We start from the raw sequence: 27,301 nt of genomic DNA on the forward strand, positions 1-27,301 counted from the left end.
TCTCCTCATTAGCCTATAGTTCAACATCCTCTACACATGGCCAAACCACCTCAATGTATTTCTCCTAATGCTTTCTATTACATCCACATCCACACCACTATGCTCCTCCACTTCCTCACTTGTCATTCTGTCTCTCCATGTAACTCCACATGCTCCCCTCAAGTAACTCATTTCCACTGCTCTGACTTGACTTAAGTCCTTCCAGCAAGGTCCAAGCATCACTCCTATATGTTAGAGTTTGTATCACAATACCATCCTGCAGCAATTTTTTTACTTCCATGCTCACTTCCCTGTTTCTTATCACTGCTTTCAAAGAACCAGCAACCATTGTTCCTTGCAAGCTCTTCATCCTCTAAACTTCCATCCTTACTCATCACACTACCCAGGTACTTAAATGCACTCACATTTTCCATTTCCTCATCATCTAACCTCACTGTACATTCAGTGACTTCATTTCTCTCGGAGACTAGAGCTTTACTCTTCCCTACATTCACCTTTAGATTCCGTTTCTTACACACTCTCTCATATTAATTCACCAAGCTTTGCAGTTCCCCTTCGTCTTCACTTAATAGTACAGTATAATCTACAAACAATGGTACAGGAAGTTTCTAAATGGTGCGCTGTCTCATTAGCGACACTCCAATATCCACTAACCCTGCCTTACATCTCCTTTACAACCCCATGCAGATGCAGATTGAACAACCATGGACACAAGACACAACTCTGTTTCAATCCAATATTCAGAGGGAAAAATTCACTTGGTTCAATATCCACAGGCACTGCAGCCTTACACCCCCTTTCGTCCTCCCTTCTCCCCACACACCTACTCACATGCTGCACAGATTTCTTCTGTGAATATCTTACACACACTGTCCACCTCCCCCATCTGCTCCAAACCAATATTTACCCAATTGCTCCTTTTCTCTCCTATATTCTTTTTCCCATCCTCTTGCACCCTTTCTACCCTCCTTGTATGGACTACCTCTTCCTTGTCCTTCCCTCCTTCTATTCCTCCACTGCACTTGAACCTTGACTTTCACCACCACCAAGTGTTGATAAGGAAGTCCACTCCTCCAACCTCTGTATGCTCTTGCATCCATTACGTACCTTCTCATTCTCTCATCCAAACACACATGATCAATCACTGCCTTTTGTTTATTCAGTTCACCAGTCATCTTTCTCATCACTCGTCACATATACTTGTGGATCATATTGTGCCTCAAGAGGGTACTGGCTATCACCAACCCCCTCCCCACACAAATGTCCACTACAGTACTACCATTCTCATCCACTTCTGCAGGCACACCCCATTCACCAACTACTCCATCCACTTTCACATTCCATGCTTTTCCATTACTATCTCCAACTAAAAAACTCTTCTTTTCTCTCTGATTGCACAATCTTGCGTTGACGCATACACATAAAATACTAGCCGGGAAAAAAAGAATAAAGAAAGAAAAAAAAAAAATTGGAGGAACTCTAAATAGAAGGGGGATTGTGCACGAGCAAGTGCTTACCACATTTACTCTCTGAGATCTGTCAGACACATACTGGTACGACTTATGGAGCAAAAGAGCATCATCATGGACACCAAATACAGTAAGTGCAGGTCATTTAGCAGTAGCTATTTCATGATCTGTGTCAAATGCCACCAACAGATCCAACAGAACCAAGAGAGACGAAATCCCACTGCAGGTGTTCAGAAGCAAGTCTTCTAGAATCTTTAGTGCAGTTTCTGGTCAGTGGTATTTCCTCTATGCCAAATGAATGGGAGGAACAATTCTGTTTCATTCCAGTAATGGTACGAGTTGATCTAATACAGCTTGCTGTATAATTCTGGAGAACAAGTTAGAGGCAGGATGATAATATAACATGCTCTCAACATCAGTTTAAGGATTTGAATTACATTAAATCAGGCTTTACTGATCTACCAGAAGCCCCGCCGACATGTCATAAAAATACCCCCGCTAATACCAATACACCAGTCCTGTATGGGACAGCCCTAGCATGTATTCAATATGGACGGTGGGTGTTAGCGCCGAAGTGGTGACATGTAGAGGTGCATGGTATGTAGGAGGACTGCTGGGCCTTGATAGCAGGCTGTGAAGCCTATGCCCAGAGTCGGACACAAAAAAAAAAAAAAAAAAAAAAAAAAAAAAAAAAACAAGACCAGGTTTCTTAGGTAGGCACCGGAGCAAAGCATGTGTCTCAAACTCTACAAAGTTGCCTTCTATGAAGCACTTGTTTACCATTTTACAAAAAAAGTTTGCTGCATGTTCATACACATCTGGTAACTATGACACATTGAATGAAACAAAGTGGGCAATATATTTTAAGATCAGATGTAATGCTTAACTCTTTTATATCCGGTGGATGAAGAGATGAAATCACACTGGCTATTGTGGCCACGATTGGAATTCAACTGAGAATTTCCTCACTGAAAGATTCACTGTTTAATTAATTTTGTTTGAGAAATATCTTAATTGTGAAGAAACAAAATTAGAAGCCAGCTGGGTATCAGATACCTAACATGGTTTAACAGTTATATTATTCCGATTGACAAGATTATTCATGAATGAAGCCTTTTTTTTTTTTTTTTTTTTTTTTTTTTTTTTTTTCACTACAATGTATATCAACTTTACCCTGACAATACATTGCCTTTTGAGTTACAATACGAGCAACAGCCCTTCTCATAAACACATAACACAAATGATTAAGTTCAGTCCAATGCACGTGTCTTTCACATTCTGCTTTTCCGCACTGTCTACACAAACAATTGATAGATGGCCCATAACACTGAGAATCATCACATACAGTGGTTGTCTATACTACTTCAGGACAATGATGATGAAAGACAGACACAAGCTCATTATCATGTACAATCACAACTCGCCATATGACAGGGTTGCATAAAGTAAAAACCATAACGATTTATCGTATAATGGGCTTGATATAACATGGGTTCAATTGGGTTAGGGTGGGTGCTCTAACCCATGACACCTAAAATATAAACAAACTTACCCTTTTAGGCTTGCCCTTGGCACCCCTCAGCAGCACCACACATTCCACTACGGGTAGCATGCTTGCCAGATATGATTTCCAAGTCATAAGCTCCAAAATTTTACACACAAAAAGTTATCACTTCACTTAACGTCATACACTGCACTATTCGTTACACACTTGCACTGTTGTTTGGTGACAGAAATAATGTTTCATGCACAAAATGGAACAAAAGGCAGACAACCACAGTAAAAGTAAACATTGGGCGGACATCTTGCCTCATTCAGTTCCCTGTAAGGCACTGTCATCAGCTGATTGGGAGGCTGTGTACATACTATTGACATGATTTCCAAGTCACAAGTTTCAGTATTTCACTCACAAAAAGTTATCACTTCACTTATTATCACACACTGCACTATCTGTTATGCACTAGTACTGTTATCTGGTGATAGCAATGGTGTTTCAGTGGCCTTTCATGCACAAAACAGAACAAAAGGAAGACGATTACAGCACATGTAAATGTTGGGCAGCCATCATGGCTTAATCAGCTGACTGGAAAACTGTGTACATATGGTGAACATGATTTCCAAGCCACAAATTTCTGTATTTCACACACATCAAGTTATTGCTCCATTTACTCTTGCACACCGCACTGTATTTTAAGCACCTGCAGTGTCATTTGGTGATAACAATGGTGTTTCAATGGCCTTTCATACAGACAGTGGAATGAAAGGCTGACAATCACAGAGAATGTACACACTCGGTAGCCATGTTGGCTAAGACAGTTGACTGTCAGCCTGTGAGCATCACCATGCTCGCACGAGATTCTCATAGGTGGCTGTGGCAATTATCATTCTAGTAAATTCGTGACCAATTAATTATCATTATTCTGAAAAAAGGGCATAATTTTAAAATTACTGTTGAAACAATGTATCATGTGGCAAACAGTCATATAACGAGCTGACTATATATTCACCAAATTGTCAGAAGAAACAACAGAAGAATCAGTGCTATTTAAATGCTGATCAACTTCACATCAGTCAATATTCCTGTAATTTCTAAACCTGAAAATCTTTTTATCAGAAGGGGGTTTTGGGATCTGAAATATGAAAGTAATCAAAGCATGGTCAATGATAACAGGATGAATTAAATGAATCTCCACATTCAGAATGTGACTGTAACCAACTGGGGATAAGATCAAATTTAGGGCATGTCCTGAGATGCGAGCTGTTTGATACACACGACTGAAAAAAATATATATATATTCTGATCGTTCAATTCAAGAAATTCCAAAGAAAAAGATTTTAACTGTGGGTAGTCAATTCAATAACAGACACTGCCACAACCAATCCATCAGATTTAAAATACAGTATTCCAAAGAAAAAGATTTCAACTGTGGGCTGTTAATCCAATAACAGAAACTGCCACAACCAATCCACCAGATTTAAAATATTTCTAGAAACTGGCCAAACTCCTCCATAAAGCCTCAATTCGAGCCAGCATGGACTGGTCAATAAAAATTGCAACTCTAGTAGTTTGGTGATGAAAGTTTATTAATACAATAAAACCTCGATATAATGGATTTCAATAGACAAGAATTCGCTTTTATCGGAATCAAGGAGCTACCAGACTATTCCCATGTACAGGAAAAAGCCCGATAAAGCCAGAAGCAGTCCAGACTACCTGACAACTTCAGCTATGTTCACCACAATAAGGTAAATAAAAGACATGTCTATCAGTGTACAGTACAGTACCATATTATTATATATATCATACCACATGATTAATGTAGTGAAGGTATAATACAGTACAGTATTGCAATGGTAGTGAAAGCAGTTTAAAAACCGTTGGTGCGATGTGAACTAATGTCTGATATATCGGAAAAAGTCTGAGTTAGTTGGGGGAAGTCCGGATGTCGCATTTATCACAATTTCACTTTTGACGGAATGGTTTGGGCCCCAATTAGTCCGTTACAGTGAGGTCTTGCTGAACTTCCGTAAATTCAAACGAATATGGAGTAAAGCCAAAATTTACATAATAGTTCTGAGCACCACAGAGTAGATGAGTCCTACACTTTCACCTAGATGGTCAGCAGCAGGTCTGGGAACACTTATACATCTTAGGCAAAGCACATGAAACAACCAAGTTTTGATCAAACACAAAATGTTAAGTTCATGCTGATTTAAAAGTACACTAACACAGTCTATCTTACTTCGAATGGAACAAATGTTTAGAAGACTAAGTTTAAGTGGACAAAGTTGGTGTTTTCAATTAATCTAATCCTGCGGAAAATCATAAGTGGACGTTCTACAGTATACTCGATACAAAATGAGCCACTGACTGAGAATCAACATCTGCTTCTTTGTCCGCTACAGAAAAGTAACTTATGTACAGTAATCACTCTAATATCCGGACGCCCAATAACCGAACATCCCCACTACCCGGACCTTATCGTCCTGGGATCCAACATTCCCAAAATGGTCCGAAAACCCAAAAAAAATATATATATATATATATATATATATATATATATATATATATACACATATATATATATATATATGTATATATATATATATATATATAACTATATATATATATAGATAGATAGATAGATATATATATATATATACAGTAATCCCTCTAATATCCGAACGCCCAATATCCGAACATCCCCACTAACCGGACATAATCCTCCTGGGATCCAATATTCCCAAAATGGGCCAAAAACTGCAAAAAATTCGAAAAAAATCTGACTTTTTTCCTTCCCATAATTTGAAATTCCCGCCTGGCGCCAAACAGCTGTTACACCATGGTCCCTTCACCCCTTCCTCTCTTCCCACTCCCCCCTCCCCTGTCAGGTTGCCATTTGGTATTTTTCATTACCAAGTGTGGGCCAATTTGGTAATGAAAAATTCGTTTGGTAATGCATTAGAATAATGCATTACCAAATGGATTTTTCACATGTATGAGGATACACAGGATGGAGATGGTGGATTGTTTGCTCTCTCTGATTAATCTGCTACCCTACATAGTGTGAAAATAATCAACATGGTGTTAGTTATAAGGAGAGTGATTACATGTATTTCCACTTGTATATATAATTAGTGAAGAATATATGCTAGCTTTACGAATTTGGTAATGAAAAGTTATATTTGACAATGAAAGTTGAGGAGATTGGTAATGTGGCTGTTGCGATCTGGCAACTCTGTTACCCCACCAACATCAACAGTCACAGCTTAACTCCGATGGAGAGCAGATACTCATAACAGTGCAAGCCACAGGTGCTTGTTTTTTGTGAATAAACAGTGAATAAACTGCAATACCTTGCCACTAGAACACACAGGAATTTACAGTGTTGTGCAGTGTTAAGAAATTAGAATTTAGAGTGCAGAGGATTAACTGTGGACTGCAAACTGGCGGTTCAAACCAGTCCAAGACCAAGGGACTTGTAAGTACCCAGAATGTTTAATATTGTATAAACTCACCTCTAAAACCTCATTTTATGGTTCTTTTGCATTTATTTCAGTCTTTTATGTCCCTTATTGGTGTGATTTGGGTCTTAAATAGGTGCTATGCATGTCCAGAGGGAGTTGTGTAGGTGTTTTTCAGAGTTAGGGTCCGTAAGTACTAGTCCATAAGCTGGGGCCCAATATCCGGACAGGACCACTATCCGGACCTGCCTATGGCTCTATTGATCCGGATATTGGAGGGGTTACTGTATATATATATATATATATATATATATATATATATATATACACAGTAATCCCTCTAATATCCGGACGCCCAATAACCGAACATCCCCACTAACCGAACCTTATCGTCCTGGGATCAAACATTCCCAAAATGGTCCGAAAATCCAAAAAAATTGGAAAAAAAATCGATTTTTTGCCGTCCGTAATTTGAACTTGCCGCGCGCCGCGTGAGAGCATTGTTTTGGTTCGTCATTCCTCCGACGTCCGATAGAGCGCCGCTGCATCCTCCCCACTTCCCGCCTGTCTCTCACCGCGACAAGACCTACGCTCTTCGCCATGGCTGCCCACGTGCTCGCTTTTGTGGTGGTGCCGTACTTGCTGCAAGGCCTCCTGCTGCTCTCTGCCCTACTCTTAGTGTGTGTGATGATGGCCCCGCCTCCTGAGAAAAGGAAGAGAGTGGTGTTGACTCTGGAGAAGAAACGGGAGATATTGGAGAAGGTTGATGAGGGTTGGTCTTCCTCTCGCATTCTCCGCGAGTTCAACCTGGCCCGGTCGACTTTGTTTGATATCAAGCGTTCCCGAGACAAGCTCATGCAGTACACGGCTGACTTCTCGTCGAGAAGCAAACGCAACGTGGAGAGGAAGGTTATGTTTACCCCCAAGTATGCAGAGATCGACCGCTCCACGTTGATTTGGTATCGACAGCAACGTGCAGCTGGTGTGATGGTACGTGGAACGGAGCTGAAGGCTGCTGCTGAGAAGTTTGCAAGGCTTCACGACGCCCTAGACTTCAAGGCATCCGAGGGTTGGCTCTTCGCGTTCAAGTTGCGACATGGCCTTACTAACCGTAAAGCACATGGCGAAGCATTGGACGCTGACGAGGATGGAGTGGACGAGTTTCGGCACAAGGTGAAAGGCTTGATCGACAGGGAGGGCCTCACTCTCGGTCAAGTCTATAACGCTGACGAAACTGGCCTATTCTATCGCTCGGTGCCAACGAACACTCTCGCCGATGAGACGGAGAAGCGTGTACCTGGCCGCAAGCTTTCTAAGGAACGGATATCTGCTTTGTGTTGTGCCAATGCTAACGGCATGCACCGGCTTAAGCCCGTTATTGTTGGCCGTGCAAAGCAGCCTCGGTGCCTTCGTGGGGTGATGGATGTCCTTCCTGTCGTATGGTACCATTCTTTGAAAGCATGGTTCACAGCTGTGATTTTCAAAGACTGGTTTCACCATCACTTCGTCAAGGAGGTCATACATTACCAGACGAAGACACTGGGAATTCCTCGCGACCAGGTAAAGGCTCTCCTTCTCCTCGACAATGCACCTGCCCACCCGTGCGACAAGGACTTGGTTGCTGAGAATGGCCGTATTAGGTGCATGTTTCTGCCACCTAATACGACTGCTCTCATTCAACCAATGGACCAAGGAGTGATCGTGGCAACAAAGCGCCTGTACCGTCGGAAGTTCCTGGACGAGGTGATGGTGGTTCTCGAGGACGAGGACGAGCGCAGGGAAGGACGTGACACTCGAGGCAAGCGGACTTTGGAAAACCTTCGCCGCTACAACATCAAGTCTGTGCTGTACAACTGGGCTAGTGCATGGAAGGAAGTCCCTGTGAAAACTCTTGAAAATGGTTGGTCTCGTCTGCTTCTCGGAACAGATGTGGAGTACGATTTCCTAGGGTTTGACGTGGATGACTTCCATGCACGGCTACGTACGCACGGCGACGATGTTGATGTGGACGATGTTCGTGAGTGGTTGGACGACGACGAGGGCGATCCTGGGTATCAGACGTTGTCTGATATCGAGATCGCGTCTTCGGTTGCTGGTGTCAGTCCCGAACTTGAAGATTCCGACGACGAAGGCGATGATGATGCAGACTCCGCCCAGCAGGACACTACTCCAGCCATCCCCAAGCTGAGCGCACTCCGGGAACATCTAGAGTTCGTCCTAGACTACCTGGAACACCCAGACTGCGACAGGGAGATGGGGCCCTTGGGACTCGTGGAGGAAGTGCGTGCTTTCCGGCAGCGCATCATCAATCGCCAGAATCGTCGGTCCTTGCGTCAGTCAACGATTGACAGTTTTTTCAGGCCCGTGACCCCCGCTGTGCCAAGCCCTGGTTCCACTCCGTTGCCTCCCCAAGACAGGCCCTCATGCTCCGAGCCACAGCCCAGCACATCAGCTACAGTGGAGTCACCGCTCGACGTGAGTTTGCGGCTGTCTTCAGAGTCTTCTGTAGTCGGTACGCCATCACCACTACCCACCGATGCACCCCTTGGATGCCTGCCAGTGATACTCTCGGGCTCTGACAGTGAATAAACAGCAAGAACTTCTCCACTAGACCACACGGGAATTTTGAGTGTTGTGCAGTGAAAAAAACGGTGTGTTGTGTTAAGGTTTTCAAGTTGGGAGAAAAGACTAAGTAGAAAAGAAATTTAACGTAACTAACCTTCTTTGTTTTGGCTTTGGAAACTTAAAAAACTTGGGAAAAGTTAATGTGCAACACTTAAATTTAATGGAACATTATTTGGACTAAAGTGAACACTGTGAAAAGAACGGACTTCTGTGTGTTAGTGACTAAGTTCAGTGCAAGACTTCAGGAAGAGTGTAGTGCAAGTGCTTCAGGAAATCGTTCTTACTGTCAGAGTCCGAGAGGAGGCGGTTATTCATCGAGGTGGCCAGGGACTTGCTGTAAGTAGCCAAAATGTTTCATGTTGTACTATTTTCCATACTATATTTACCAGAATGTTTCATATTGTATTTTTTCCCATACTATACTTACCAGAAAGTGTCATACTGTACTTCTTTCCATACTAAACTTACCTCATGCATGTGCAGTAGGAATGTGTTTTTCAGAGTTCGGTTAGGTTCGGTTAGGTTAGGTTCGGTTAGAGTCCATAAGTACCAGAATGTTTATTAATGTATGAACATACTTCTAAACCCACATTTTATGTGTCTATTGCATTTATTTCAGTCATTTATGTGCCTTATTGGTGTGATTTGGGTGTTAAATAGGTGCTATGCATGTCCGGAGGGAGTTGTATAGGTGTTTCTCTGTGTTAGGGTCCGTAAGTACAAGTCCATAAGCTGGGGCCCAATATCCGGACAAAACCAATATCTGAACCTACCGATGGCTCTATTGATCCGGATATTGGAGTGATTACTGTATATATAAGTACCCTTGCGTCCAACACGCATTTGTCCAGCACGGAAAGCAAAAAATTTGTACAATTTAATACGATTTAAGAGCTGTAAAATGGGTGCGTAAGCATAACACGGACGGAGCTCCGAGAAGTGGGCGAAATCCACAGAGTTCGCCTCTAGCACGATCACCTCTGGTCCAACACGGTCATATTGGACGTTCCCGTGACGCTGACAGCCAATCAAAACTTCCGATTAAGTAGCCTCCCCCGCCCGCTATCGTGACGTCACCCTATGAAAATCGCTTCTGCTCTCACGTGATGTTTTGTTAAATTTCTCCTGCCACAGCGCCACTCATTCGCATAATTCGCATTGGATGGTGCTTTTTTCTCGCTGCATTTTCTGCCCTTGCTACTGCATTTTACTCAGCTCATGATGCCTAGAAAGCCTTCTGAGAACCCCAAGAAGCAGCGGCACCTCCCTCAGGCCACCAAGCAAGAATTCATCGAGAGGCAGAAGAAAGGGGAGAGGAATTTCGAAGGATTTATGAGGGAGGTTGAGGAGGAGCAGCAGCCATTACCCGCTAGTGACACCAGCAGCCATCCTCCGGGGACCCAGTAGGACTACCTACAGCAAGCCCACCAACACTATCCTAAAAGGTTAGTTATCATTCATAGTATAGTACCACTTATTATGATTCCAGCAGTACTAATATATGTATAGGTATATGGTAGGTATATAGGGTGACTTTTCCTAGGGTTGCTGACATAATTCATTTTTCCCCATAAGCTCTGTTGTTTGTCCAACACGTTTTTGGTCCAACACGGGACCCATGCATGACAATATTACCGTGCTGGACGCAAGGGTACTGTATATATATATATATATATATATGAGAGAAGGAGGGAGGTGAGAAGACAGGAAGAAATCAGTAGGATAGAAGTTGTGGAAGCAATGAAGAAAGTTAAATCGGGGAAAGCCCCAGGAATTGATGGAGTGTGTGGTGAAATGCTGAAGCATGGGGGAGAGATAGTAGTAGAATGGATGTGGAAGATGTGCAGATTGGCCTGGGAGGAAGGTAGAGTCCCAGAGGATTGGAAGTCAGGCATAATTATTCCCTTGTACAAAGGAAAAGGGGAAAAAGAAGTGTGTGGTAATCATAGGGGCATTTGTCTTCTTAGTATAATAGGAAAAGTGTATGGTAGGATACTTATTGACAGAGTTAGAGAAAGAACAGAGAAATTAGTTGGAGAAGAACAGGGAGGCTTTAGGAAGGGAAGAGGTTGTGTAGATCAGATATTCATTCTTAGATCTTTAGTGGAAAGTTTCTAGAGAAGGGAAAGAAGTTGTATGCGGATTTCATGGATTTGGAGAAAGCATATGAGAGGGTGGATAGACAAGGATTGTGGCAAGTGTTAAGAATATATGGAGTACATGGGAAGTTGTTGAATGCTGTGAAGAGTATGTACGATGGTGCGAAGGCTGCAGTGCGTGTGGATGGTGAATTATGTGAATTTTTCTCTTTGAAAGTTGGGTTGAAACAGGGACGTGTCATGTCTCCATGGTTGTTCAATCTTTACATGGATGGGGTAATAAAAGAGGTACAAGGTGGTAGGGTAGTGGATGTTGGAGTGGCCCTGGTGAGAGAGGATAGTGTTTGGAAACTCCCTGTACTGTTGTTTGCAGATGATACTTTGTTGTTGAGTGAAGACGAAGGGGAGCTGCAAGGCTTGGTGGATGAGTTTGGGAGAGTGTGTAAGAAACGGAATCTAAAAGTGAATGTGGGGAAGAGTAAAGTGATGGTCTCTGAGAGAGGTGAAGTCAGTGAATGTATACCGAAGTTGGATGGTGAGGAATTTGAAAATGTGAGTATGTTTAAGTACTTGGGTAGTGTGATGAGTAAGGATGGAGGTTTGGAGGGTGAAGTGCATGAAAGGGTACAGCAGGGAAGAAAGGTTGCTGGTTCTTTGAAAGCAGTGATAAGAAACAGGGAAATGAGCATGGAAGTGAAAAAGTTACTACATGACAGTATTGTGATACCAACTCTAACGTATGGAAGTGAAGCTTGGACGTTGTTGGAAGGACACAAGTCGTGAGTGAGAGCAGTGGAAATGAGTTATTTAAGAGGAGCCGGTGGAGTCACATGGAGAGACAGGCTGACGAATGAGGATATAAAGGAGCGTTGTGGTGTGGATGTGGATGTGATAGGAAGCGTTGTGAGGAACACACTGAGGTGGTTTGGCCGTGTGGAGAGGATGGAGGGTGAAAGACTGACGAAGAGAGTGTATGTGAGTGAGGTGGAGGGGGGAAGAGGGAGGGGGAGGCCGAGGATGAGATGGACAGATGGGGTGGAGAGGTATATGAGAGAGGGGGGTGTGAGTTGGGAGCAGGAGAGTGAGATGGCAGGGGACAGGGCGACTTGGAGGCGATTTGTTTGTGGCCACCCCAAACGGGATTGAGGCGTCTGGCAATAGAGATATATATATATATATATATATATATATATGTGCTCAGTGGGTTAGAGCGCTCTGCTCTGACCGAAGGGTCGGAGGATCGAATCCACCCAAGGGTCACTGGTAGACATCAGGAAGGGCATCTGGTCATAAAATGCTACACGCTCCAGTCCAAAGTCCTCTATCCAGGGGCAACACCTTAGCCCTTCGGGGATACCTGGCGTAAAATCAAATTATTATTTATATATATATATACTGTATATATATACAGTATATACATTTTATATATATTTATATATATACATATATATAAGCATATATATATATATATATATATATATACAGTAATCCCTCCACTATCCGATGTAGTAGAGCCAAAGGCATGTCCGGAAAGTGGTCCCGTCCGGATAGTTGGCCCCAGCCTCCTGGACTTGTACTTATGGACCCTAACTCAGAAAAACACCTATACAACTCCCTCTGGACATGCATAGCACCTATTTAAGGCCCAAATCACACCAATAAGGGACATAAAAGACTGAAAAAAATAAATAAATAAATAAATAAATAAATAAATAAATAAAATGAGGTTTTAGAGGTGAGTTTATACAATATTAAACATTCTGGGTACTTACAAGTCCCTGGCTCCTGGACTGGTAGTTATGGACCCAAACCTAATCTAACTCAGAAAAACACCTCCCTACTGCACAAGCATTGCACCTAAGACCCTATTCACACCAATAAGGGACATAAAAGAGTGAAATGAGGTGTTAGAGGTAAGTATGGAAAATACAGTACAATATAAAACATTCTGGGTACTTACAGCAAGTCCCTGGCCATTTCGATGATTAACCCGTCTCCTCTCAGACTCTGACAGTAAAAAGGAGTTACTGAAGCACCTGCAGTACACTGCACATGAAGTCTTGCACTGAACTTAGTCATTTGCACTCAGGAATCCATTCTCTTAACACTGCACACTCTAGTCTTACTTGCGCTCCATTGTACCTTAATGAAATAAGTGTTGCACTCTACACTTAAAGTCTTTGGACACATAAATCCATTTTTTAAACATAACACACTCTAGTTTATTTGCGCTACATTGAAAGTCTATAAAATCAGTGTCTTTGCATTCAGAATTCTAATTTCTTAACACTACGCACTGTTTTTTTTCACTGCACAAGCAACGTTGGGTCTGGTTAGTGCTTGGATGGGTGACCGCCTGGGAACACCAGATGCTGTTGGCATAACTCCCTATGTGTCAAGTGGGGTTGGTGGAGGATTAGTGCCCCTCCCTGTAAAACAATTAACTCTAAGCCCTTGGCCACCCTGTTTGGGATACATGGCGTCTGGCAATGAATGAATGAAAAACACTGTAATTTCCCGTGTGGTCTAGTGAAGTTCTTGCCATTTAATCACTGTCAGAGTCTGAGAGTAGCTGTTGCAGGTGACCTAGGTGTGCGTCGCTGGGTCGTTGTGATGGAGTACCCACTGCAGACGACTCTGAAAAGAGGTGCAAACTCACATTGAGTGGTGACTCCACTGTGCCTGATGTGCTGGGCTGTGGCTTGGAGGATGAGGGCCTGTCTTGGGAAGGCAATGGAGTGGAGCCAGGGCTGGGCACAGTGGGGGTCACGGGTCTGAAAAAGCTGTCAGTGGTTGATTGACGCAAGGAACGACAATTTTGACGATTGCACTTCCTCCACAGGTCCCAAGGGCCCCATCTCCCTGTCGCAGGCCGGGTGTTCCAGGTAGTCAAGAACGATCTCTAGGTGTTCCCGGAGTGCACTCAGCTTGGGGATGGCTGGAGTAGTGTCACGCTGAAAGAGTCCGTATCATCGTCGCCGTCCTCGTCAGAATCTTCAAGCTGGGTACTGACACCTGCAACTGAAGATGCGATCTCGATATCAGACATAGTCTGATACCCAGGATCGCTCTCGTCGCCATCCAACCACTCACGCACTTCGTCCACATCAACATCGTCCCCATGTGCACGTAGACGTGCATGGAAGTCATCCACGTCAAAACCTAGGAAATCGGGCTCTACATCCGTTCCGAGAAGCAGACGAGACCAACCATTTTCTAGAGTCTTGACATGGACTTTCTTCCATGCACTGGCCCAGTTGTAGATGGTAGACTTGATGTTGTAGCGGCGAAGGTTTTCCAAAGTCCGCTGGCCTTGCGTGTCCCGTCCCTCCCTGCGCATGTCCTTGTCCTCGGGAACAACCATCACATTGTCCAGGAACTTCCTTCGGTACAGCCTCTTCGTTGCCACGATCGCTCCTTGGACCATTGGTTGGATGAGAGCAGTCGTATTAGGTGGCAGAAACATGCACTTAATGAACCCATTCTCAGCCATCAAGTCCTTGTCGCACGGGTGAGCAGGCGCATTGTCGAGGAGAAGGAGGGCCTTTACCTGGTCGCTTGGGATTCCCAGTTTCTCCGTCCGGTAATGGATGACCTCCTTGACGAAATGGCGATGCAACCAGTCGTTGAAGATCTGGGCAGTGAACCATGCCTTCAGAGAATTGTACCAAACGACAAGAAGGGCATCCATCACCCCACGAAGACACTGAGGCTGCTTTGCACGGCCAAGAATAACAGCCTTAAGCCGGTGCATGCCGTTAGCATTGGCACAACACAAAGCAGATATCCGTTGCTTGGAGAGCTTGTGGCCAGGTACACGCTTCTCCGTCTCCTCCGCTAGAGTGTTCGTTGGCAAAGAGCGACAGAATAAACCAGTTTTGTCAGCATTGTAGACTTGACTGAGAGTGAGGCCCTCCCTGTCGATCAAGCACTTCACCTTGTGCCGAAACTCCTCTACTCCATCCTCGTTGGCATCCAAAGCTTCGCCATGAGACTTACAGTTGGTAAGGCCATGTCGTAACTTGAACGCGAAGAGCCAACCCTCGGATGTCTTGAAGTCTAGGACGTTGTGAAGCCTTGCGAACTTCTCAGCAGCAGCCTTCAGCTCCATGCCACGCACCAGCACACCAGCAGCATGTTGTTGTTGATACCAAATCAACTTGGAGCGGTCGACTTCGGCATACTTGGGAGTAAACATCATCTTCCTCTCCACATTGCGTTTGCTTTTCGACGAGAAGTCAGACGTGTACTGCATGAGTATGTCGCGGGATCTCTTAATATCAAACAAAGTAGATCGGGCCAGGTTGAATTCACAATGGATGCATGAGGAAGACCATCCTGCATCCACCTTGTCCAATATCTCCCTCTTCTTCTCCAGAGTCAAAACCACTCTCTTCCTCTTCTCAGGTGGCTGGGCCATCATCACACACACTAATAAGAGGCACGAGAGCAGCAGGAGAGCCTGCAGCTGGTAAGACACCACCACAAAAGCGAGCACATGGGCGACCATGATCACGATCGTGCACTCACAACAAGAGACGGGCAGCAAGTGGGGAGGATGCAGGGGAGCTCTAGTGGACGGCGGCGGAACGACGCACCAAAACACAGCTGGCCCGTGCCGTGCGCGCCAAGTTCAAATTACAGGCGGGAAAAAGTCAGATTTTTTTCGAATTTTTTGTGGTTTTTGGCCCATTTTGGGAATATTGGATCCCGGGACCACAATATCCAGTAAGTGGGGATGTCCAGAAAGTGGGGGTCCAGATAGTATGGGGATTACTGTGTATATATATATATATATATATATATATATTGTATGTGTGTGTGTCAGAGCACAGGCGTCTTACATGAGGGGCATGGTGTAGCCAGTGGGCTTTTTTCTTGTTTTTCACAGTACACATGAGCTTTTTCAGCAGTATTCCCTCTTTTTCCCCAATGGTCTGTGTTTGCATCAACTTACACAGTTTAGTGGCTGTTCAGGACACACACACACACACACACACACACACACACACACACACACACACACACACACACACACACACACATTTTCAGTATCACTAACTAGCTAACAAACATCCCATCCAAGAGATATCACTTTGGCATCAAACTGTTTGTGCTGTGGGACTGTGGGACAGGATTTCTGCTCGACATGATTGTGTACACAGGCACATAGATATACCAAACGTCAGCAAGAAAGACCCCATGGGCACGTCTGGTGCTGTCGTCAAAAAGATGATTGCAGGCTACATGGGCAGGGATCATATTGTTTACACTGATGCTTGGTATACTAGCCCTGCTTTCTGTCAGTTCCTACATGACAACAAAACTGGGTCATGCGGAACTGTACGGACATACAGGAAGTTTATGCCTAAGTTCAATGGAGAGAAGACCCTGCTTGATACCCCAGTTTGAGTGATATGCCAGATAATGAAATGCAGCTCAAGTCCACCACGAGAGAAGCCAGAAGCAATGAAAGAGACGAAAAAAGAGGGACCTATTCATCTAGAGCGAGAAGTTGGGCAAGGTTGTCACTTTGAGATGGAATGACAGGTGTGCAATGCACCTCCTGTGTGTGTGTGTGTGTGTGTGTGTGTGTGTGTGTGTGTGTGTGTGTGTGTGTGTGTGTGTGTGTGTGTGTGTGTGTGTGTGTGTGTGCGTCAGAGCACGAGCATCTTGCATGAGGGGCATGGTGTAGCCAGTGGGCTTTTTTCTTGTTTTTCACAGTACACGAGCTTTTTAATCAGCACTCCCCCTTTTCCCCCATAGTTTGTGTTTGCACAGACTTACACACTTTAGAGGCTGGTCAGGATACACATACACACACACACATGACAAATTCTTATTGTCACTAGCTGGCTAACTTGTGAATATACCAGGGCATTTTAGTGAGCTATTTTCTGGTGTATAGTTATGTCGATGTGTCAGTTTGACTTGAACATCACCCTATCACTCATATCCATGCAATATCCATATTCACATATTGTTCTTATTTTCCACAGTCCACATCAGCCACGTACTTTATCAGTACACCCATTTCCCGATGTGGTTTACATTTGTATTGGCATATTCAATTTACTTTAGGGTCTGCTCTGATGCTCCATTTTCCCTCACACTCGGTAAATGTAGGATGCTTTAAGTCACCAACATCTCTAACTTCTGTTCATAACTTTGCCATTGCCATGGTGTTTTAGAAAAAAAAAAAAAATGTTTACCAGAGGATACACAGATATATGGTGAGTATACTGATATATATTTCATGTTGTTTTGCAAGAGTTGATTTGGCGAGATAGCCGCACAGGCAAAGGGTCCCTTTCAACTAAATACTGCAGCCAATGGGTTAAACTGTTTTGACTATCATTGCAGTACTGTACTGTGTTATAACTTCACTACATTAATCAAAAAGTACAATATATATAATAATATTGTACTGTACACTGACAAATAGGCATATGACAGAGGAGCTAGTTGGAGAAGAACAAGGGGGATTTAGGAAGGGAAAAGGGTGTGTAGATCAGATATTTGTTCTAAGATGTTTAGTGGAGAAGTATCTAGAGAAGGGAAGGAAAGTGTACGCTGCCTTCATGGACTTGGAGAAAGCTTATGACAGAATAGATAGGAAAGGTATGTGGAAGGTATTAAGAATATATGGAGTGGAGGGGAAATTGTTGAGTGCTGTGAAGAGTATGTACGAGGGAGCTAGGGCTACGGTGCGAGTGGATGGTGAGCTGAGTGAGTTCTTTGATCTCAATGTGGGACTGAAACAGGGGTGTGTAATGTCTCCATGGCTGTTTAATATATATATGGATGGGGTCGTAAAGGAGGTACAAGGTAGGGCAGTGGATGTGGGGGTGGCCCTAATGAATGAGGGTGAGATTTGGAAGATTCCGGTGTTGCTGTTTGCTGATGATACAGTATTGTTGAGTGAAGATGAATGGGAGTTGCAAGGTTTGGTGAATGAATTTGGGACAGTGTGTAGGAGGAGGAAGCTGAAAGTTAATGTAAACAAAAGTAAAGTTATGGTGTTTGAGAGGAATGAAGTCACAGAGTGTGCAGTGAGGTTGGATGGTGAGGATATGGAGAATGTGAGTGCATTCAAGTACTTGGGTAGTGTGATGAGTAAGGATGGAACTTTGGGGGATGAAGTACATGAAAGGGTACAGCAGGGAAGGAAGGTTGTTGGCACACTGAAAGCAGTGATGAGAAATAGGGAGGTGAGTATGGAAGTTAAGAAGTCACTGCATGATGGTATTGTGATCCCTACCCTGACGTATGGAAGCGAGGCGTGGACCTTGCAAGAGGGGAACAAGTCAAGAGTGAGAGCAGTGGAAATGAGTTACTTGAGAGGAGCATGTGGAGTGACATGGAGGGACAGGTTGACGAATGAAGAAGTGAAGGAACGTTGTGGGGTAGATGTGGATGTGGTTGAAAAGATTAGGAGAAATACACTGAGGTGGTTTGGACATGTGGAGAGGATGGAGAATGAAAGACCGACTAAGAGGGTGTATGTAGGTGAGGTGGAGGGAGGGAGAGGGAGGGGTAGACCGAGGATGAGGTGGAGGGATGGAGTTGAGAGGTATATGAGGGAGGGGGGGTGGGTTGGGGGGAGGGGAGTCAAATGGTGGGTGACAGAGTGACTTGGAGGCGTTTTGTCTGCGGCCACCCTTTGCGGGATTAGGGCGTCGGGCTATAGATAGATAGATAGACACTGACAAACATGTCTTTTAATTGCCTTATTGTGGTGAACATAGCTGAAGTGGTCAGGCAGTCCGGATTGCTTCTGGCTTTACCAGAACTTTTCCGACACATAGAAATTTAGCCCAGTAGCTCCTCAATTCTGACAAAAGCAAATTCCGGGCTACTGAATTCCATTATATCGAGGTTTTACTTTTAAAATTTTTCTGTTAAGAATAGACTCAAAAACTTTTGAGAGACACCATGTTAAAGCAATAGTTTTTGAGACATACAATGTTAAAGCAATTGGGCGATAGTTAAAGGGTTGGGAATGGTCACCCTTCATTGGGACTGGCTGAATGAGAGCAAATTTCCAGTAAGACGGAAAGGTACAAGTTGATAGACAAAGACGAAAGTGTTTACCTAGACAGGGTGTAAGCACAGAAGCGCAGTTCTTGAGGACAACACAAGGGACCCCATCAGGCCCATATGTCTTGTTAGTACGGAGACCAGTGATGGTAGAAAGACACAGTCTTTGAGAGAAATGAAGTCACTGGATATACAGTGATGTTGGATGATGAGGAAATGGAAAATGAGAGTGCATTTAAGCACTTAGGTAGTGTGATGAGTAAGGATGGAAGTTTGAAGGGTGAAGTGCTTGAAAGGGTACATTAAGGAAGAAAGGTTGATGATTCTTTGAAAGCTGTGATAAGAAACAGGGAGGTGACCATGGAAGTAAAAGTCACTGAATGACAGTATTGTGATACCAACTCTTGACATACAGAAGTGAGGCTTGTGCCCTGTTGGAAGGACACAAGTCAAGAGTGAGAGCAGTGGAAATGGGTTATTTGAGAGGAGCAGATGAGTTACATGGAGAGACAGACTGCCAAATGAGGACGAGAAGGAGCATTGTGGTGTGGGTGTGGATGTGACAGAATGCATTAGGAGAAATACATTGAGATAGTTTGGCCAAGTGGAGAGGATGGAGAGCATGAGACTAAGGAGGAGAGTGTATGAGAGTGAGGTGGAGAGGGGGGAGTGGGAAGAAGAGGCCAAGAATGAGATGGAGGGATGGAGTGGAGAGGTATATGAGAGAGAAGGGGTGAGCTAGGGGAGGGCAATGAAATGCTGGGGACGGGGCGACACAGAGGCGATTTGTTTGTGGCCACCCCTTACGGGATTAGGGCATCTCGCAATAGATAGATAGATGGATAGAATGCCGTTTGGCTTTTTTGGTCATCGTGATGAGTGTGGGAATGTGATGAGCAAAAGATGCACAACCATGAACACAGGCTGACTGACAGCCACATAGTCGCTCATGGTGGCTGGCATTAATCACACATGCGCATGAAGGTCCTGCACAGTGCTACACAAAACCCTGCCCCTATCCTCCAACTGGCTGGCAAAAAAAAAAAAAAAAAAAAAAAAAAAAAAAAAAAATGAATACTTTATGAACAGAACTCGTAATCTTCTCACTGCCTTTGTATTATTCGCATTTTTTCTGGTCTTTACATCTATGAATACTTACCTATTAATCATTATTTCTCTCAAATATTTATTGTTTATTGTAGCCATACCCTATCTGGCTACCAATATCTTACACTTAACTCCCCCTCCCCCCACACCAAAGCTGGGCACTTCCACAATCATTTCCACAAACCGCAAATTCTGCAATTATGGAAGTGAGATTTCATTTGCAGATTTGCGTTTGCAACAAGTTCTATGCAAAATATGCGGTTTTGCACTTGTGGAAGCCCTTCCACAAATGCAAATCTGCCCGCAAACATCTATGTGGCCTAGCCAGGCAGGCGATGTCTGGGTGAGTTGCTAGCTCGCCGGCCCCAGCTGCCACTCCCGCACCACTGCTATATGTATGATAAATAATGTAGATATACAATTAATTAACCTTCGGTATGATGTACAGTCGCCTCATGAAGTGATGGCAGAGTTTCAGATTGCTTCGGTCACTCTGCTCTCATATACTGTATGTTCAATGAAAACTTAGTGAATACAGTATACGGTAAAACTTATCTGCCTCCATTACGTCATATAAATTTTATATATATATATATATATATATATATATATATATATTTATGTATGTATATATCACGCTAAGAATTATGTAAAACGAATAACATGAGGTACTGATACATTAGAAGTTAACACTCAATACTTCTCCCAATTTGAAGGAATGTATAATGTATTACTCCATGTGCGGCATGCAGCATAACCCCATGTTCCTGATGTATTTGCTTCCTAGGATTTCAAAAACAGATGCTCTACTTTCGAAGACCAGTGAAGTTAAAACTCATGTGACTGCAATACACTACCTTATTTTCAATTGCTATGGTGATGATACAGCAACAATAGGGATGCCGCAACAATGAAGTTTTTCTTAGTACAGTAATCCCTCTACTAACCGATGTAATAGAGCCAAAGGCATGTCCGGAAAGTGGACCCCTGGCTCCTGGACTGGTACTTATGGACCCTAACCCAGCCTAACTTTGAAAGCCACCTAAATAACTCCCTACCGGACATGCATAGCACCTATTTAAACTTATTTATGACCCTATTCACACCAATAATGGACATAAAGCATGAAATAAATGAAAAGGAACCAAAGAATGAGGAATTAAAAGTGACTGTACCTCAGGCAGGGTACTTACAGCATGCTTGTGGCCGCCTTTTCTAAGGTTTTGGCAGCGGTGAAAATGCTCTTGAAGCACGTACAGTAATCCAGTGGTGTGCTGCACTTAGTTCTTTGCACTGTGAGTTATAATTGTTTAACGCCGCACATTGTTTTTAACTGCATCACACCAGTTTCAAATGCCATTTTGCACTCCACAGTTAATCCTTTGCACTCTAAATTCTTTTTTTTTTTTTTTTTTTTTTTAATGCGAGGAAGAAGGAACCAAAGGCCATGAGCCCGCAGTAACAGTTCCCTCCAAGAGAAAAACAAAATACAATAGAGAGCCAAATTCAAGATCCGATCATTTTGAGATGCCTGAACACACTGCGTTTGAAAGACTGGAGATCATAGGCAGCAGGAAATACAGACAGAGGGAGACAGTTCCAGAGTTGACCTGTTGCATAAATGAAAGACTGGGAGTAACGGTTAACTCTTGCATTAGAGAGCTGGACAGAAAAAGGATGAGAGTTTGCTGCCAGACGGGTGCTACGCGCCCGTCGTAGAGGTGGAGGAATGCAAGCAGACAGTTCAGAGGAGCAGTGACCATTAAAGTAGCGATAGAAAAGAGATAAAGATGCAACAGTGCGGCGAAGAGACAGAGGTTGAAGGGAGTCAGTAAGAGGAGGAGAGTTAATGAGACGAAAAGCCTTTGACTCCACCCTATTGAGAAGAGCTGTATGAGGGGAGCCTCCCCACACATGAGAGTTGTACTCCACACAGGGGCGGATAAAACCCCTGTATAGAGTCAACAATTGCGCAGGGGTAAAGAAAGAGCGGAGTCGGCTTAGCACACCCAATCTCTTGGAAGCAGATTTTACAAGAGATGTAATATGATCTTTCCAAGATAAGTCCCGAGTAAATGAAACCCCAAGCATGTTCAAGGATGATGCAGGATTAAGCTGAATATTATTAAACATTAGTGGGTATACCTGTGGAAGATTTTGTCGGGTTGAAAGGTGCAAGAACTGAGTCTTAGCTGCATTAAAGACAACCATATTATTTTTACCCCAGTCAGAGATACGAGCTAAGTCAGACATTAGGTGTGCCATAGCCTCATCCCTTGTTTGTTGAAGTAACTGTTGAGATGGGCGTTGCGGGAACCGAATGGAGAGGTGAAGGGTGGAGTCATCAGCGTATGAGTGGATAGGATTAGATGTACAGCTTAGAAGATCACTGATGAATAAAAGGAAGAGAGTTGGTGATAGGACAGAGCCCTGAGGAACACCACTGTTGATAGATCTAGGAGAAGAACGATGGCCGTCTACAACAGCAGCTATAGAACGACCAGAAAGGAAGCTAGCGATGAAGGCACAGATAGAAGGATAGAAACCGTAGGAGGGCAGTTTGGAAATTAAAGATTTATGCCAGACTCGATCGAAAGCCTTTGAGATGTCAAATGCAATGGCAAAGCTCTCGCCAAAGTCCCGAAAGGAGGATGACCAGGAGTCTGAATGGTAGGTGAGAAGATCGCCAGTGGAGCGTCCCTGACGGAACCCATACTGACGATCGGAAAGAAGGTTGTGATAGGAAAGATGCCTTAAAATTTTTCTATTAAGAATTGACTCGAAAACTTTTGAAATACAGGACGTTAAAGCAATTGGACGATAGTTGGAGGGTTGGGAGTGGTCACCCTTCTTTGGGACTGGCTGAATGAGAGCAAACTTCCAGCAAGAAGGAAAGGAACAAGTTGACAGACAAAGACGAAAGAGTTTGCCTAGGCAGAGTGTAAGCACAGAAGCACAGTTCCTAAGAACAACAGGAGGGACCCCATCAGGCCCATATGCCTTGTTAGTACTGAGGCCAGTGATGGCAGAAAATACATCAACTGAAGAAATTTTAATGTCAGCCATGAGGAAGTCAGAGGGGGGAAGTGATGGAGGAACAGCACCGGAATCGTCTAAGGTAGAATTGGAGGAGAAAGTCTGTGCGAAGAGATCTGCTTTATCAGTAGAAGAAATAGCTACAGAACCATCAGAGTAGAAAAGAGGAGGGAAGGATGATGAGGTAAAGTTGTTAGAAAGATTTTTGGCAAGATGCCAGAAGGAGCGGGAGGAATTCGAGTTGGAGAGTTGAGAGCATTTAGTATGGATGAAATTATTTTTAGTAGAGCGAAGAACAGACTTAGCACAATTCCGGGCAGAAACGTAAAGATGACGTGATTCAGGGGTGGGTTGGCTCCGGTACCTTTTGTAGGCCCTCTCCTTGTTGCGGACAGCATTAGAACAAGCGTGATTAAACCAAGGCTTTCTTGCGTTAGTCAAAGGATATGAGAAAGGAATGTATGCTTCCATGCCCGAGAGAATAACCTCCGTAATGCGCAAGGCACACTCAGATGGCTCACGGCCATGGAAGCAATAATCATTCCAGGGAAAATCAAAGAAGTACTGCCTGAGGGCCTCCCAGTCTGCGGCTCCAAAATGCCACAGACGACGTTTCCCTGGAGGGTCCACAGGCCGTACCGGAGTGATAGGACAGGTTAAGGTAATAAGGTTGTGATCGGAGGAGCCATACGGAGAGAAAAGATTAACAGAGTAAGCAGAAGGATTAGTTGTGAGGAAGAGGTCAAGTATGTTGGAGCTCTCTCCAAGGCAGTCAGGGATATGGGTAGGGTGCTGTACAAGCTGCTCTAGGTCATTAAGGATAGAAAAGATGTAGGCTTGTTCACCAGGTGGATCCGTGAAAGGAGAGGAGAGCCAAAGGTGGTGGTGAACACTGCACAACACTGTAAATTCCCATGTGGTCTAGTGGCGAGGTATTGCAGTTTATTCACTGTTTATTCACAAAAAAATGAGCACGTGTGGCTTCCATTGCGATGAGCATCCACACGCGATGAAAGGCAGTAACTGTTGGAGGAGTGTTGGTGACGGGGAAACAGAGTTGCCAGATCGCAATGGCCACATTACCAAACTCCTCAATTTTCATTACCAAATTTAACTTTTCATTACCAAATTCGTAAAGCTAGCATTTACTCTTCACTAATTATATATACAAGTAGAAATACATGTAACACTATTCTTATAATTAACAGCATGTTGATTACTTTCAAGCTATGTTGGCTAGCAGATTAATCAGAGAGCAAACAATCCACCATCTCCATCCTGTGTATCCTCATACATGCGAAAAATCCGTTTCGTAATGCATTATTCTGATTCATTACCAAACGAATTTTTCATTGTCAAATTAACCCACATTCGATAATGAAAAATACCAAATGGCAACCCTGACAGGAGAGGGGGGGAGGGGGGAGGAAGGAAAGGGTGAAGGGTCCGTGGTGTAACAGCTGTTCGGAGCTGTGCGGCAATTTCGAATTACGGGTGGGAAAAAAATTAGGATTTTCGGGGGAGTTTTTTCTTTTTTGGCCACATTTGGGTTTCTAAGGTCCAGGCCCACAATGTCCGGTAAGTGGGGTGTCCGGAAAGTACAGGGATTACTGTAGTGATACCCTACCTGCGGTAGCAGAAAGACCATTCTGCTTTTTATTCCTTTTTCTCCCCTCGCTTATAATAATTTGTGACTTTATTCCTAATTCACACTAAGCAATGAAGAGATCCAATGCATGAGTTTATACTCTTGCAATGGAAAAGCACATACTTTTTGCTCTATCTTTAATCTCTAGTAACCTTCTTCTAAAATAAATTTCTGTGTCCTGCTTGAAAATGCTGATTTGAAAGTTTTGAACTCAGTTTTTTGTTTATGAACATCAGCATTTTCTTTCTCTTGTCAATTGTTTAGACACTGAAGATACTAGGCTATGACAAAAGTTTGTCATTATCCAAGGAGCTCCGACTCTTGGCCAATTTTCGAGGTTTTCCTTATTTTTCATTCACTGATAGTCCTCTGGCTTATTTTAAAACTTCAAGAGAATTTTCTTAATGAAAAACTGGCCAGATGCAGTGTAATAACTGCATGTCTGAGTAAAAGCTGTTTCCTTCCGTGCATATTGATTGAACCACTTAAAATAACCTACTACCTTATGCCACACTCTTGCTTTCTGTCTTCGTCCATGGAGACAACAAAAACAGAAATATATGACTTTAAAATATTCCTGTTAGTTATTATCACTGTAGGGGATCTTAATTTTTAACTAACATAACGCGAACAACAACTCACCATTATACAGAGTATGTGGATGGCATTTTAATCAGTACTCAGTATAAATATTTGAAGGCCTAAAATAAATATACGCCGTACGTAGCTGTAGTGTTGATGATATTAAGTGCAGAATGATGGCTGAGTGCTGTTTACTGTCCAGTTGCAGGAAGAGAACTTAAACTGTCTGGTGGCAAGGAGAGAACCAAACTCTCTGGCAGCACAGAGAGCACTGACCAGCTTCATGCACAAAGTAAATTAAATGAAACTTATCAGTACTGAATATATAACTAAATATGTTGTTTTCTCCATGACCAGATTTATCTCCAGTGATAAATAATATTTTACCCAAATTCTTTACTACAAGAATTTATTTACAAAGAAATGTGCTATCGTGGGCGGGAAATTCAAACCCGAAATCCACAACATATTCCCCCGCCCAAAATATACAATATTTACAACTGTCCCATCCCAATCAGGGTACGCCATAGTTGGGAGGAACCGAGGGCGGTCCGACGTGATGTCCTGAACGGGGCATCACATCGGTCATTTATGGGTGTAGGGAGGTGTTGGGTAGCGCCGGTTTGGCTGTAATCTTCTTTCACTTCTAGATCAATTTCTAGTGGATACAGCTTAACCACCAGTCTTGTGGTCAAGCCCTCCATCAACCCACTTGCTGACACGTAGGGAGCACACTTGTGGAAAAAAAAATAAAATAAATAAAACTACCACAATACACTGTATCAGTACTGGGGTGTTGTTGACAGACTACATATATCCAAGCTGACATCTCTCAACTGATCCATAAAACAGTCTCTTACCTTTGTTATTAAATTACTATAACTGACATGAATCTGGATGGCATTTCTCCTATCTTCTTGCCTACAGCTCCTCCATGTTTGTGGAACCCCTTCCTGGCTGGCGACACTCTGGGCACAAATATTTTCCAAGAGCTGTTCAGGCATGCTTCTTTGTTTGTTTTGAATAGCCATCTACTGTATATACTTGCATGTGTCAAAGATTTAAAAATAATTAGAAGATACTTACAAAGAGCAGAAGACTTTTTCTACTTCCACTCTGTTGGTGAGCATATGGTAGAAGTTGAGGAAGGCTTCAAATGAGAACTTTTCCAGCAATACCGTGTCATTCTGTGAAAACAAACAGTAATACTATATCAAAACAATGACCTTTACTAAATTGTAGACATTGTCCAACTATTTTATTTAGAAATTACGGCAGTACTGTTCTTTTCATTATCTACAGAAAATACCTCACGCACAGCAGAATCTCCTAAATCATGCTCTTATGAGACTGAGCACACACCGCGATTTGAGAATTTTGAGAGTAAGTAATAATTACTCTTATGGGGAAAATTACTTATGAGTGTCATTTTGGAAAAGGTCACCAGCAAACACTAACAACCTGGAAAAGAAATTGGTATAGCATATTTAATGTACATGAACAATATTGTAAAAGTCTTACCTGACTCTGACTGACGACACTGCCTGAACGAACGGGCGAGGGGGGAGGGGTTCTGAGGCTTGAGGCACACTATGGCCTCTCAGCATCAGGTGAGTGTGCTGCTGCCACCTCTGTGCTGCTTCATCCTCATCAAATTCCCTCAGGAACCCCTCAAGGTCCAGTGTGGAGGCAACAGAAGTGGTGTCGTCGTTACCCTCAGCTGCCTCTGT

The 27,301-nt window shown here is 43.4% G+C and overlaps 1 protein-coding gene across 1 annotated transcript in view; it reads right to left on the reverse strand.

Annotated features, from left to right (window-relative positions):
* Positions 1-27,301, reverse strand: part of Plc21C (Phospholipase C at 21C) — a 739,135-nt gene that overhangs the window by 551,077 nt on the left and 160,757 nt on the right. The window contains exon 7 of the mRNA XM_080273643.1: positions 26,658-26,758. Coding sequence (XP_080129769.1) covers positions 26,658-26,758 — 101 coding nt within the window. The remainder of the gene's footprint in view (positions 1-26,657; positions 26,759-27,301) is intronic.

The sequence above is a fragment of the Coenobita brevimanus genome, chromosome 55, assembly GCF_032717465.1.
Source record: "Coenobita brevimanus isolate Jiangsu-jjx chromosome 55, ASM3271746v2, whole genome shotgun sequence".
NCBI classification, from domain to species: Eukaryota; Metazoa; Arthropoda; class Malacostraca; order Decapoda; family Coenobitidae; genus Coenobita; species Coenobita brevimanus.